General features: G+C 37.1%; 1 protein-coding gene across 1 annotated transcript in view; it reads left to right on the plus strand.

Moving 5' to 3' along the window:
- The window catches only part of Vps13 (vacuolar protein sorting 13C), a 108753-nt gene that overhangs the window by 34934 nt on the left and 57232 nt on the right, over positions 1-16587 (plus strand). Inside the window, exons 6-10 of the mRNA XM_067774277.1 lie at positions 7037-7258; positions 7331-7467; positions 7526-7757; positions 11851-12127; positions 12196-12775. Coding sequence (XP_067630378.1) covers positions 7037-7258; positions 7331-7467; positions 7526-7757; positions 11851-12127; positions 12196-12775 — 1448 coding nt within the window. The remainder of the gene's footprint in view (positions 1-7036; positions 7259-7330; positions 7468-7525; positions 7758-11850; positions 12128-12195; positions 12776-16587) is intronic.

The following is a 16587-nucleotide window of genomic DNA, read 5'->3' on the forward strand; positions in this document are numbered from 1 at the left end:
AATGGGCCAAATAAAGCGAAATCAAAAGTACCTGCGAAAGAAACACTGGCATTGACAAAACCAAAGGGACTCGCGAAAACGAAGGAAAGAATTTCCCAGAAGGAATGCGAGGGTAGTTTCAAGCCAGGGCGCACCACTGTTGTGAAACGTGGGAACGATACTGATTAAGCGAAGCCAATCCGGCAAGCGCAAGCTCTGCGAAGTAGTTCATTGGCCAAAGAATAGAGTGTGAGGGAACGGCCCAGGTTAATGAGTAGTAGCATGAAACACATGTACGACGAGAACTATAATTCGGAAGGTTTCTTGGAGGGAGATTTGGTACTGATATACAACCCTCACCGGCGGAAAGGTGTTCCATCCAAAATTCGGTGCAGTCGGGAAGGCCCGTACAAAGTTGTGAAGAAGATCAGTGATACCATCTACCGCATACAAACCATTGGGCAACCACGAAATAGAAGGGTGGTTCATTTGGAGAGTATAGCAGCGGTTGGATCGAGAGATTTGTCTGATCGGGACGATCACTAAGTGATACTCACATCACTAGTCTGATGCTAAGTAAATGAAGCCACAACAACAATAAAGCAGGCAGTCACTTGTATCTACATAAACGAATCAATTATTATGTCTACACATATGTACGTAGACGCAGCGGAGAAGAGACGCACAAACACATGCATATATCTTATCTGAGATGCTCCCAAAAGTAGGCAATTATATGTGGAAGTGTCAATCACATATACACGCGCATATGAGAAGCTATACACGTGCATCTGTAGTAATAATTTTATAGCAGTAACTAATTTAATTCTGGAAACGCCTAGAAGTATGGAACGAGGCAATCGAAGATTATAAAAGCGGCAACAGTGGAGGCCCGACAAGCAGTTTCGATTAAGACGCTATCTAGCGAGCAATAGCAGTATTATTTGAAAATAGTAGAGTTATTTATTCTGACGTACTTTAATAAAGGCCATTTTGCATTATTAAATATTGGAGTTATTTATTCAACAGTTTAGTGATCGAACTTAGCAAAAGGGCAAATAAGAGGATTTGCAGTAAATTCGTTACAATATGTAAATAATTGTAAGGCGCGATAACCTCCGAAGAGATTTTAGGCCGAACTTCTCTTCCAATTTGCGTCGTGCTCCTTTTTAATTTTTCTTACAAATTGGCGGGACGGGACCTACTTGTTTTATGCCGACTCCGAACGGCATCTGCAAGGCAGATGAGTTTTCACTGAGAGTTTTTCATGGCAGAAATACACTCGGAGTGCTTGCCGAACACTGCCGAGGGGCGACCCCACTTAGAAAATTTTCTTCTAATTGAAAAAGTTTGTTTCTATAATTTTGGGGTTGCTTTGCCAGGGGTGTGAACCCAGGGTCTTCGGTGCGGTAGGCGGAGCACGCTACCATCACGTAATATGTGAATACATAGATACGCATGCTAGCTACTTATACATACATATGTACTCATCTACTAAAAGAACTTCAATTGGGCGCACATCAAATATGCTGGCACACACTAAACATTATACACTTTATTATTTTTATTTATTAAACGCACTTTCCCCAAATTTTATATTTTATAATTTATTTAATTTACAGTTTTGAGGTTCGCTTTGCAAATAGAAATGAAAATAGTAGTCACAGAACTGATTCTCAATTCTTTCAGTTGCAGCTCAGCTCATTCTAAATTTCTTCTCTCGCATGTAGTTGCCACACTTGATTGTTTCGAACAAAACTTGTAGTATAAATGTTTGAAGTAACTTTTGAAAAGACAACTTGTAACTTAAAAAGTAAAGAATCAAATCGCAGGAAGGTAATTCACAACTGGAGTAACTTTACATGTAATTTGGCAAGTTTAATTTTCGTAACACTTTAAGTTGAAACGATTCCAAAACAACTCAAACTTGTATTTTGTCGGAAACATCAACATTAAAAAGGATGTTTTTTATTACCTTATTAAATTCGTTCGCGTGAGTGAAAATTCATAACAACTTGAACAAAATGTTACTAACTTTGGAAACATCCTGTTCGTTCAAGCAAAACTTTTGCAACAAGAGGGCGCAATTTTGCATTTCGCTTGGACAAGAAGTTGCACAATTGTTCGCGATAGATAGGTGTTCCGGTATCTCATAATTTTTTGCACAGTAAATTCAAAAAAGGGTTTTTCGTTTTGTATTGATAACTGAAAAACTTTGTTGTTTTCGCATTTTATGTGTTTTTTCGATTTGATGGTTTTCTTATTTTGGTGTATGAGAAGCTATACACGTGCATCTGTAGTTATAATTTTATAGCAGTAACTAAGTTAATTCTGGAAACGCCTAGAAGTATGGAACGAGGCAATCGAAGAGTATAAAAGCGGCAACAGTGGAGGCCCGACAAGCAGTTTCGATTAAGACGCTATCTAGCGAGCAATAGCAGTATTATTTGAAAATAGTAGAGTTATTTATTGTGAAGTACTTTAATAAAGGCCATTTTGCATTATTAAATATTGGAGTTATTTATTCAACAATTTAGTGATCGAACTTAGCAAAAGGGCAAATAAGAGGATTTGCAGTAAATTCGTTACAATTGGTGTCAGTAGAGGAATTGTTGAATAAATTCCAGAGGACAACAAGGACATGACAAAGTTAAGTGAATTGAAGATCCAGCAACTGAAGAAGGAGTTGGAGAGCCGTGGATTGAATACAACCGGCATTAAACTCGAACTTCAGGCACGACTACGAGAGGCAATGGAATCAGAAGGAATTAACGTGGAGAGTATGTCTTTCATCTTGATGTCGACGAGACAACAACAAAAATTGAAGAGAAAAACGAAACATCGCAGACAGTTACGAGCGCAGACTTGAACACGATTTTGGCTGCAATATCTGCACAAACATCGACAGTAACATCCCGGATGGAAGTACAGGAGGCACGCATTTCAGAAATGTCGTCACAAATGTCATCCCAACTGGAATCGCAGGAGACACGCATCGAGTCGAAGATTAAAGCACAATTGGATGAACAGAAAACATACATGGCGTCACAAATTGCAGAACAATTGAAAGAGCAAGAGGCACGCATAACATTACAACTCGAAGCACAGGAAGAGCGTATCTCAATGAAGCTGGAGGCACAGAAAACAAAAGTCTCATCGCAGCTGGAGGCTTTTAGTGAACGACAAGATAAAATGGAGGCCGAGATGGATGCTTCGAAAGATCGTATACAGGAGTTGCAACTAAATCGCCCAGCAGTTTCAGCGACTAATCCAAAGGTAAAAACACCATCCTTTGACGGTTCTGTTCCTTTCCAGGTCTTGAAGCTACAGGTTGAAAAGACCGCAGCAGTGAACAACTGGATGCTGAAGATAAAGTTGCAGCTCTATTCGTAGCATTGAAGGGACCAGCAGCCGAAATCCTACAGACGATTCCCGAAGGAGAGAAGAACAACTATGAAGCATTGATGGGCACTCTGGAGGAGACGATACGGAACTGAGCATAGGAGACAGATATACCAAATGGAGTTACTGAACCGTTTCCAGAGGCCTGGTGAGACATTGCAAGAGTTTGCGTCGGATGTTGAAAGGCTGGCACATTTAGCGAATGCGGACGCACCCGTGGAATACACTGAAAGTGTAAAGATTCAGAGCTTTATAAATGGCATACGGAATGATTCAGGAAACAGCGTCGCTTCTGTGTAAGCCTGTTTTCAAAGCACGCCGTGTGTAAGTAGAAAGGCCAGAATGGGTAGACGTAATTTTAGAAGCTTTAAAAGGAACGCAACAGAAGAATAATGGTGCAATCAAATGTTTCAAGTGCGGTAATCCAGGTCACATTGCTCGTCATTGCAGCACCGGTCCTGGTAGTTCCGTAAACGCAAAGCTGGAGGAGATAAGCAAGAGCGAGTCAGATGTAAAGATCGAAAACTTGCCCCAGCTATTGAATGTCCTGTGATATCTGTCTCGCAAATTGTAAGAAAATCAAGCAGTCTTACCGTCAGAGGGAATGTCGATGGCAAGGAGCGTGTGACTGTAGATACGGGCGCATCTAATTCCATAATCCGATCTGACTTGGTCAACAGGAGAGTAAAACCGTTACCTGGAGCAAGGTTGCGTACGGTCCCAGGCGAGTATAACCAAGTCCAAGGAGAAGTGATATGTGAAGTCTTAATTGGGAAGGTCATGGTTCTACACAAATTCATTGGGGCGGAGATTGTTGATGAAGTCATATTGGGAGTGGACTTCTTAGTTGACCATGACATCAGGTTCGACGTGCGGAGAAGGATTATGCGCTTTAAGAACCAGGATATACCACTTAACTTTAGTTTGGAGAAAGGGTTCAGCAGTAATCGAGTACTGGTGGAGAAGACTCGACAAAGACCACGAAAGTCAAAGGTAAAGGTTGATGGATCGAATGGGCCAAATAAAGCGAAATCAAAAGTACCTGCGAAAGAAACACTGGCATTGACAAAACCAAAGGGACTCGCGAAAACGAAGGAAAGAATTTCCCAGAAGGAATGCGAGGGTAGTTTCAAGCCAGGGCGCACCACTGTTGTGAAACGTGGGAACGATACTGATTAAGCGAAGCCAATCCGGCAAGCGCAAGCTCTGCGAAGTAGTTCATTGGCCAAAGAATAGAGTGTGAGGGAACGGCCCAGGTTAATGAGTAGTAGCATGAAACACATGTACGACGAGAACTATAATTCGGAAGGTTTCTTGGAGGGAGATTTGGTACTGATATACAACCCTCACCGGCGGAAAGGTGTTCCATCCAAAATTCGGTGCAGTCGGGAAGGCCCGTACAAAGTTGTGAAGAAGATCAGTGATACCATCTACCGCATACAAACCATTGGGCAACCACGAAATAGAAGGGTGGTTCATTTGGAGAGTATAGCAGCGGTTGGATCGAGAGATTTGTCTGATCGGGACGATCACTAAGTGATACTCACATCACTAGTCTGATGCTAAGTAAATGAAGCCACAACAACAATAAAGCAGGCAGTCACTTGTATCTACATAAACGAATCAATTATTATGTCTACACATATGTACGTAGACGCAGCGGAGAAGAGACGCACAAACACATGCATATATCTTATCTGAGATGCTCCCAAAAGTAGGCAATTATATGTGGAAGTGTCAATCACATATACACGCGCATATGAGAAGCTATACACGTGCATCTGTAGTAATAATTTTATAGCAGTAACTAATTTAATTCTGGAAACGCCTAGAAGTATGGAACGAGGCAATCGAAGATTATAAAAGCGGCAACAGTGGAGGCCCGACAAGCAGTTTCGATTAAGACGCTATCTAGCGAGCAATAGCAGTATTATTTGAAAATAGTAGAGTTATTTATTCTGACGTACTTTAATAAAGGCCATTTTGCATTATTAAATATTGGAGTTATTTATTCAACAGTTTAGTGATCGAACTTAGCAAAAGGGCAAATAAGAGGATTTGCAGTAAATTCGTTACAATATGTAAATAATTGTAAGGCGCGATAACCTCCGAAGAGATTTTAGGCCGAACTTCTCTTCCAATTTGCGTCGTGCTCCTTTTTAATTTTTCTTACAAATTGGCGGGACGGGACCTACTTGTTTTATGCCGACTCCGAACGGCATCTGCAAGGCAGATGAGTTTTCACTGAGAGTTTTTCATGGCAGAAATACACTCGGAGTGCTTGCCGAACACTGCCGAGGGGCGACCCCACTTAGAAAATTTTCTTCTAATTGAAAAAGTTTGTTTCTATAATTTTGGGGTTGCTTTGCCAGGGGTGTGAACCCAGGGTCTTCGGTGCGGTAGGCGGAGCACGCTACCATCACGTAATATGTGAATACATAGATACGCATGCTAGCTACTTATACATACATATGTACTCATCTACTAAAAGAACTTCAATTGGGCGCACATCAAATATGCTGGCACACACTAAACATTATACACTTTATTATTTTTATTTATTAAACGCACTTTCCCCAAATTTTATATTTTATAATTTATTTAATTTACAGTTTTGAGGTTCGCTTTGCAAATAGAAATGAAAATAGTAGTCACAGAACTGATTCTCAATTCTTTCAGTTGCAGCTCAGCTCATTCTAAATTTCTTCTCTCGCATGTAGTTGCCACACTTGATTGTTTCGAACAAAACTTGTAGTATAAATGTTTGAAGTAACTTTTGAAAAGACAACTTGTAACTTAAAAAGTAAAGAATCAAATCGCAGGAAGGTAATTCACAACTGGAGTAACTTTACATGTAATTTGGCAAGTTTAATTTTCGTAACACTTTAAGTTGAAACGATTCCAAAACAACTCAAACTTGTATTTTGTCGGAAACATCAACATTAAAAAGGATGTTTTTTATTACCTTATTAAATTCGTTCGCGTGAGTGAAAATTCATAACAACTTGAACAAAATGTTACTAACTTTGGAAACATCCTGTTCGTTCAAGCAAAACTTTTGCAACAAGAGGGCGCAATTTTGCATTTCGCTTGGACAAGAAGTTGCACAATTGTTCGCGATAGATAGGTGTTCCGGTATCTCATAATTTTTTGCACAGTAAATTCAAAAAAGGGTTTTTCGTTTTGTATTGATAACTGAAAAACTTTGTTGTTTTCGCATTTTATGTGTTTTTTCGATTTGATGGTTTTCTTATTTTGGTGTTTTTGTTTTTAACAAGTGGCACCATCGTCATAAGTACAAAGTTGAGTGCGCAATGAGCGTAAAATTCTCTTTGAAATTTGCTCATGTATTGACTGTTGATCGCTGTTGAAATGACCAGTGAGATCAGTTGTGTTAACAGAAAAATCAGTTAGATTGACCAGGAATCTGTCAATTTTGCAGAATTTTGTTAACTTAAGAGCGACAATTTCTCTTCTGTTGAAATGACTAAACTAATTTGTTCGTTTGACAAAGAACTCGGTCGAATTAACCGTAATTCGATCAATTTCACCAAATCTCCATCAAGTCAAGAACAACAGAACCGATTTGTTGATTTTACTAGCACCATTTCTTTCAGTGAATAAAGTATTTTTTTTTTATCGTAAAACTTTTTAGTTGTTGGACCGATATCGGTAATGGGCAAACTGCAATTAAATATGAATCCTGAGTACGATAATCCAGCATTTGTCATACCAAAGATCGATTTAGCATTGGAAATGCAAAAGCTGCATGTTGGCTTAACGAGCACACAATTTCAGGAGGCTATTAAATTGGGCGAATCTATGAATCGTATGCAATTAGGTGCACGTTATAGAAAATATCGCCCATTTAATATACGTAAGTAATAATGTTTCTAACAAAACAAGTTTACTTCGCTACTGCCATTTGTTTTTACTTTGTCTTACATAGCATATAAGAAGCATTACCGTGAATGGTGGCATTTTGCAATCAAATCCATACTAGAGGAAGATATAAGAAAGCGCAACAAAGAATGGACATGGGATCATATAAAAGAACATCGTGGGCTTTGTAATACTTACGCAGAGGTTGGTAATTTCACGCTTTGCAGTAAATAAATAGAAATATTTTTTTTTTCTCTTCCAGAGTTTCAAAGAAAAAGAACTTTCTAAAAAGCCGCCTGCCAGTCTGGTAGAAACGTGTACATTGCTCGAGCAAAAGCTTGATTTATTCAATTTGGTTTTGATACGTAAACGTGTTCAAATTGAAATAGATAAAATACGTAAAGATGAAGAAACGAGACAATCGCAAAAGAGTTGGTTTGGTGGTTGGTTCGGTGGTGGTCAAAAAACAGAAGGTGGTGAAACGAATGATATTGGTATGTGAAAAATGTTTTTTAAACGGAGAACTGTCAACGACCCTTGGGAACAATACCTCTTAAGTAATTGTTATACTCAGCTGAGCAGAGCTCACAGAGTATATTAATTTTGTTCGCATAACGGTAATCCGTAACGGTATAAGCTAATCGAGATAGATATAGACTTCTATATAACAAAATGATATGGGCGAAAAAAGAAATTCATTTAGCAATGTCCGTCCGTCCGTCTGTCCGTAAACACGATAACTTGAGTAAATTTTGAGGTATCTTGATGAAATTTTGGTAGGTAGGTTCCAGGGCACTCATCTAAGATCGCTATTTAAAATGAACGAAATCGGACTACAACCACGCCCACTTTTTCGATATTGAAAATTTCTAAAAACCGAAAAAGTGCGATAACTCATTGCCAAAGAAGGGTAAAGCGATGAAACTTGGTAGGTGCGTTGACCTTATGACGCAAAATAGAAAACTAGTAAAATGTTGGACAATGGGCGTGGCACCGCCCACTTTTAAAAGAAGGTAATTTAAAAGTTTTGCAAGCCGTAATTTAGCAGTCGTTGAAGATATCGTGATGAAATTTTTCAGGAACGTTACTCCTAATGTGTGCTAAATAAAAATTACCAAAATCGGATGAAGAACACGCCCACTTTAAAAAAAATTTTTTTTTAAGTCAAATTTTAACAAAAAATTGAATATCTTTACAGTATATACATAAGTAATTTATGTCAACATTCAACTCCAGTAATGATATGGTGCAACAAAATACAAAAATAAAAGAAAATTTCAAAATGGGCGTGGCTCCGCCCACTTTTAAAAGAAGGTAATTTAAAAGTTTTGCAAGCCGTAATTTGGCAGTCGTTGAAGATATCGTGATGAAATTTTTCAGGAACGTTACTCCTAATGTGTGCTAAATAAAAATTACCAAAATCGGATGAAGAACACGCCCACTTTAAAAAAAATTTTTTTTAAGTCAAATTTTAACAAAAAATTGAATATCTTTACAGTATATACATAAGTAATTTATGTCAACATTCAACTCCAGTAATGATATGGTGCAACAAAATACAAAAATAAAAGAAAATTTCAAAATGGGCGTGGCTCCGCCCTTTTTCATTTAATTAGTCTAGAATACTTTTAATGCCATAAGTCGAACAAAAATTTACCAATCCTTGTGTAATTTGGTAGGGGCATAGATTCTATGGCTATAATATGGGTTCGTGGCCACTGTGACATCTCAGGAAACTGCGCCGCGGATGAGCTAGCTAGGGAAGGCACCAACCTGCAAACAATAACCTCCGCTGGTTGGGCCAGCCCTCCTCTAAACACTTGCAAATACTACCTGCGATCTCCTTTCACGGCTCAGGCAAACGTCAGATGGTCCATGGTAGGGACGAGGAGGAGATAGAAAGCGTTGAGCACTATCTGTGCCACTGTCCCGCACTGTCAAAAACCAAGTACCAATGCCTCCACAGACACTCTTCGGTGCCTTGCGGAGCTTGAATATATAAACCCAAACGACATCTTGCGTTTCATTAGGCAAACGCGCTGGTTTAGCCTCACTGGGGTCTAAACTTTCTTCTTCTTCGAAAGTAGGGTAACAGGAAAAAGGGCCCCCCGCATGGTAGCACAACGGGCCACAACGGCCTACGTGAGTCTCCGCTCGGACAGCGGAGGCAGCCGCTTAAACCTAACCTTAACCTAACCTTCTATGGCGATAACTGTTTTCTAGAAAATAGGCGAAATCGGTTTAATCGCCCAGTTTTTATACACAGTCGACCGTCTGCCCTTCCGCTCGGCCGTTAAAACGATAACTTGAGCAAAAATCGATATATCTTTACTAAACTTAGTTCACGTACTTATCTGAACTCACTTTATCTTGGTAAAAAAAATGGCCGAAATCCGACTATGACCACGCCCACTTTTTCGATATCGAAAATTACGAGAAATGAAAAAAATGCCATAATTCTATACCAAATATGAAAAAAGAGATGAAACATGGTAACTTTGTAAAATGGGTGTGACAACTACCATATTAAGTAGAAGAAAATGAAAAAGTTCTGCAGGACGAAATCAAAAGCCTTTGGAATCTTGGCAGGAATACTGTTCGTGGTATTATATATATAAATAAATTAGCGGTACCCGACAGATGATGTTCTGGGTCACCCTGGCCCACATTTTGGTCGATATCTCGAAAACGCCTTCACATATACAACTAAGGGCCACTCCCTTTTGAAACCCTCATTAATACCTTTCATTTGATACCCATATCGTACAAACACATTCCAGAGTCACCCCTGGTCCACCTTTATGACGATATCTCGAAAAGGCGTCCACTTATAGAACTAAGGCCCTATCCCTTTTAAAATACTCATTAACACCTTTCATTTGATACCCATATCGTACAAACACATTCTAGAGTCACCCCTGGTCCACCTTTATGACGATATCTCGAAAAGGTGTTCACCTATAGAACTAAGGCCCACTCGCTTTTAAAATACTAATTAACACCTATCATTTGACACCCATATCGTCAAACACATTCTAGAGTCACCCCTGGCCCACTTTTATGACGATATCTCGAAAAGGCGTCCACGTATAGAACTAAGGCCCACTCCCTTTTAAAATACTCATTAACACCTTTTATTTGATACCCTTATCGTACAAACAAATTGTAGAGTCACTCCTGGTCCACCTTTATGGCGATGTCCCGAAATGGCGTCCACCTATAGAACTATGGCCCACTTCCTTTTAAAATACTCATTAATACCTTCCTTTTGACACTCATGTCATACAAACACATTCCAGGGTTACCCTAGGTTCATTTTCCTAAATGGTGATTTTCCTTTATTTTGTCTCCAAAGCCCTCAGCTGAGTATGTAATGTTCGGTTATACCCGAACTTAGCCTTTCTTACCTGTTTTTAATTGTTATAGTTTATTGCTCTAGAGCAGTGATATGAATGAACGAATATGGGGGTCATAAGAATCGGGGTTCAAACAATTTTGGAAAAAAGGACATTTTCACCCCTTCACTCCTTGGGTTTTGTTTTTAAAACGATATAAATATGACACGGTTTGACTTAGACAAATAAAATTTGGTAATTGAGTCAAATAAATAGGTCTGATCAACTGTAGAAAAATGAGACGACGTCAGGTTTTTTTGTGAAAAAGATTAGGGAACCCTCAAAGTATCTCAACCTAAATGTTTTTCGTGTTGGCTTCGCGATTTTATCTGATTATGTCGGGCCCAGATATTAATAGTTTCGGAATTGTTTCTTGGGTCAATTCGAACTATTCCGAGACTTTCTAAAGATTATTTTGAGATTCTTTCTGGGTGCATTTCGGAGATATCTTGCTACTATCTCCTTATAATGTCGGAATGGTTTTTTTTTAGATGATTTGGTGACCAAAACGGGATCTTTTCAAGATTGATTTCTTTACGTTTGATTTAGTTCTGGATTATTTCAGAGTTATTTCGATACTGTTTTAAAAACCATAGCGAAAATATTCAAACTCACTTGTGGACCGTTCTTTGAAATTTTCTATACTGCCTTAGTACTCTTTTTAGATAATTTCGAGATTGCTTTGACATCTTTTGGGGATTACTTCGGTATCGTTTCGCGACTATTTTCGGATCATTTTAGAGCTGTTTTCGGGTTTTTCGAAATCATTTAATTTCATTTTGCCAGAATTTTTAAAGGTTTATGTCGATACTATGCTATGTCGATACTAGGCTATGTCGATACTATTTTGGGATTGATTTAAAGTGAATTTCAATTTATTTGAATTGCACTCATAATTGCTCCAATATTGTTTTTGGGATCAATACGGAAATGTTTCGAATCATTTCAAGATCATTTCGGAACTATCGAAGGATCATTTCAGTTCTACCTTTAGAACTCATCTGGGCTCTTTTTGGTTAATTTCGTGATTCTATTCAGGGTAACTTTGAAATTGAATTCTGGACATTTCGGGACGAATGCCGGAGAGAAGATGAGGGGACCGGGTCATAGAAAGACGGAAAGACCTTTTAAAGCCTACAAATAATTTCGTATTCTTTCCCACAGATGACATATTTTACTCCCCTCATTACAGTTAAAAAATTCGAGGCTGCAATGACAGCAGATGAAAAGGCTAAGCTTTATGAAGCTATTGGCTATCAAGAGGGTACGCCACCACCAACTATGCCCGTTGAATATGAGGCTATCAAAATGAAATTCAAGCTTTTAGCATTAGAAGTTGGCTTGTACGATGATTGCGCAGTAGTGGGGAAACAAAGTTTTCATTCGAGCGAGTTAAAAACTCTAATGCTATTGAATTTTTCTATGACTACATGTAATATAACTCAACGTCCAGGTGGTAATGCGTTAAGGTGAAATCAATTAAAATATTTTTAAATGCTACCAACGTCACTATACTATCCTTATTCTCTTTATGCAGCGTTACGCTTGGAATGCACGAGATCAAGTTATTGGGCTTACACGAGAATAATATTGCACCAACTATAATTGAATCTAAAACTACTGACGACTTGAATCTTCTTGACATATTCTTCGAAACAAATCCACTTGATAAGAAATGCGATCAACGTATTAAAGTATCAGCGCGTCCATTGCAAGTTGTTTATGACGCCGATACAATAATACGACTGGTCAAAATCTTCACTCCACCTAAAGCAAATTTATCTGAGTTAGAATATGCTGCCACTGAGCGTATGGCGAATTTTAAAGAACGATCAGCCACAGGCTTACAATATATGATCGAATCAAAATCCGCATTAGAAATTGACATACAATTCATGCCAACGATTCTCATAATACCTAATACAGGCAAATATAGTGCCGATAGCAAACGAAATTCCTTAATTGTTATAACTTTGGGTAAGCTACTTGTTTCGTCTACACCAAACAATGAGTCATCGACTGAGCTACTGCGTATGCTGCAAGATCGTAGATTTAGTTTGAACGATGTTTTGGAACGTGCTTATGATGAACTTAAAATTACCATAGCCGATATACAGGTACGTAATTTATAATTTATATGCCAATTATTATACTCAGCGTGCTTTGCACACAGAGTATATTAACTTTGATTGGATAACGGTTGGTTGTACAGGTATAAAGGAATCGAGATAGATATAGACTTCCATATATCAAAATCATCAGTATCGAAAAAAAATTTGATTGTGCAATGTCCGTCCGTCTGTCCGTTAACACGATAAATTGATTAAATATTGAGATATCTTTACCAAATTTGGTACACGAGCTTATCTGGCCCCAGAATAGATTGGTATTGAAAATGAGCGAAATCGGATGATAACCACGCCCACTTTTTATATATATAAATATTTTGGAAACACAAAAAACCTGATTATTTAGTAAATAATACACCCAGAATGTTGAAATTTGACGTGTGGACTGATATTGAGACTCATGATAAAAATTTGGAAAAATTATTTAAAATGGGCGTGACACCGCCCACTTGTGACAAAATCAATTTTACAAATATTATTAATCATAAATCAAAAATCGTTAAACCTATCGTAACAAAATTCGGCAGAGAGGTTGCCTTTACTATAAGGAATGATTTGAAGAAAAATTAACGAAATTGGTTAAGGACCACGTCCACTTTTATTTAAGATTTTAAAACGGTCGTGGACGAATAAAATAAGCTATATCTTTGCAAAAAAGAGCTTTATATCAATGTTATTTCATTTCCCAAGTGGATTTATAACAATTAATAGGAAAAACTTAAAGTAAAAAAAAATGGGCGTGGCACCGCCCCTTTTATGACTAAGCAATTTTCTTTGTTTCGGGAGTCATAACTCGAAGAAAAATTGACGGATCGTAATAAATTTGGGTACACATATTTTTGTTATACCAGAAAATATTTCTAGTAAAAATGAACGGGACCGGTTAAAGACCACGGGAATTTAGATATAAAACAAGTTTAAAACGGTCGTAGACTCGAATAATAAGCTATAACTTAGCAAAAAATAGTTTTGAATCAATGATATTTCACTTATTAAGTTTTATTGTAAGAGAAAATGGGGAGACATTTTTTTTTAACGGGCGGTGCCACGTGTTACGTAGAAAAGTAATTTATCTGAAATGAAATGTACAATTCAAGCTCACGCTGAGTATATAATGTGCGGTTACACTCGAACTTAGACACATTTACTTGTTTTTTTATTTAGATATTAGCCTAGTTCGAAAACTTGAAAATATAATTGCATTAATTAACAATGTGTACTTATTCTAAATTTTTTCAAATTTTAAAATTTAGTCATGACACATGTACCACTAATGCGTTTAAACGCTTACATCTATTTCATTTAATCGACCTAGATTTGGTGTAATCATACAACCGGCTCTTAATTAAGTTTATTATATCACATGTTTTAACATATTCTGGTAGTTCATTGAATCATTTTAAGCCTTTGTAAAAAATACTATTTTGTTCCGATTTGGTTTTATAATTGGGCAATTTAAAATTATTTCTCTGTCTTGTATTTCTATCATGGACCTGGTAGTTAAATGTAGTACCTGTTTGAGATACTCAACGTCAACGTGGGCGCAAAATTTTAGTTTGCAACCAATCTCATCACACAATAATTTAATTGTATTTACGTTTTCAACTTCAATGTTATTTGTTGTAATAATTTCAAAATTAGCAAGTTTTTTCTTGAATTGTAAGTCTGTTAGCACACAGCTGACTATAAGGCGCGTTTAAATCGCTTTGTAACTTTTCTCTTATATTATTTTTACCATTTATAGAAATTAAAGCATCATCAGCGAAAATTTTATGTAGCTGAATTTCAAGACAAAATGTATAACCTTAATAAAAAGGTTGAATAGATTGAAGCATGAACAGAGCCTTGGGGTAGGCCAATCTTAACACTCACTACATCTGATAATTTGACTGTTCTTTGTTTGCGATTTGTTAAGAAATATTTAAACCAATATCTCTAATGCATATCCCTAATTTTTCTAATAATATTTTTTCAAGGTTCGAAACAAGCTCAAGGCCAGAACAATAATTTTTTGTAATGATTATTGTTTTTTAATTTTTCTATAATTGAAAAATTGTATTTTGTTTTTGGAATAGTAAGTAGAAAATTTTTTCAGACAACCTGCCATAGCTGCGCCGATAGATCCATTTCGAAGGGTGCTAAGCCTTCATCATCAGCACGCTGCGCTAACCATTTAGCTATACAGCGGTGGTTTGTTTGATAAATTGTTACTTCTATTCCTCTTTACCAACTATATTTAATCAGCGTTGCGCCATCTGTTGCAAGACACTGCTAATGTTGGATTTGTTTATTGTCAATTACTTTGTTTTACATTTCCCATTACACAAAAATTATTGTTCTGGCCTTGAGCTCGTTTCGAACCTTGAATCCTTTATCGATAGACCGATAAAACAAAAACAACAATTGTTAATAATATTTTTTGATTTATATTTTCGAAACCCCTTTTAAGGTCGATGAAAACTGCTGTTATAGCCTTTTTATTAGTTCTTTTTTCCATTCAGCTCTAACCATATTCGATCCGTGATTGAATGCCATTTTTTAAAACACAATACCTCCGAAATGGTGTATCCGATTAATGAAATATATGAAGTAGGGACAACGCGTACTCACTAGATCCATAATGTATTATTATTTTTTAAATAGTTGAGTAGCCTAATTTGTATCGCTTGAGTGAAAATAGTTTTCGATCCGTGATCGTATGTTACGATTCCATAGCTGTTTCACAGGAATTATTCCTCTTAAATCCTCATTGTTGAGGTATGAATATATTCTGTTCTTTCAAAATTTAACCAAGTGGCTTTTTACCACAAGTTATACAATTTTTGCATCACTGGCCAGTAGAATACCCACAGAAATAAAGTGCTAATTTTCTTCGCTCCCCACGCATTTTTTGAAAGAATGGGGATAAAAAATAAGGTCATCTGTAGTGAAAAAATGCCATGCAATTTTGACCTAAAGGCTAAAAATGCACTAAAAAATTGTATATGTCTTTATTGGCTAATATCTCGTAAACCAGTAATTTTAGGAGAAATAACGACATAAGGACTTTTATTGCACGTAGTCAACTTAACGAGCTTGAGAGCAATGCAGTCGCCACTAATATGATAATTAATGGTATTCCGTATGCTGGCGAAGAGAGTTTGCCTGATTTATTTGCCAAGATATGCAAAGCAATAAATCTAAGCCCACCACCATTACGCGATGCCTTTAGGTTACGGAAAAAGCAAAACAGAATGCATAATAATATAAACAGCAACATTCCTATTGTTGTAAAACTACACTCTGCGCATGAGCGAAACCAATTTTTTACCTCTATTACTGCATTTTGCAAACAAAAGAAGAGATCGCTTGCGCTGTTTGATATTGATGTACCTGGCTACGGATCTATATATTTACATGAGAGTTTACCAAAGAGATTAAGAGAAGTAATGTCGTATGCGACGGAAATGAAGAAAAAGAAGCACTTGGCATCAGTGTTTTCAATACGTGGAAAAGTGCTTGTACGACTGAAGCCCAATGAAGAGCCTTAACTGGTGATCACCATAGTGGAAGTGGATTCACTTTTAAGCACCTGAAACAAAGAAGTTGATAATGAAAATGAAATATATATATTGTTTTATTTGTTTAGAATTTAACGTTAGTCTAAGATGTGTAACCATTTACTATTATTTTCTTAGGTTTTTAATGTATACTTTTCATTTTTTCTTCTTCTTTCGCTGTCATACTTATTTTTTAATGCTCTTGCTCTAGCATGTATTATATTATGTTGGCAATTTGAAGTGCATAGATATGTTTATGAA

The sequence above is a fragment of the Eurosta solidaginis genome, chromosome 3 (assembly GCF_040869045.1).
Source record: "Eurosta solidaginis isolate ZX-2024a chromosome 3, ASM4086904v1, whole genome shotgun sequence".
NCBI lineage: Eukaryota > Metazoa > Arthropoda > Insecta > Diptera > Tephritidae > Eurosta > Eurosta solidaginis.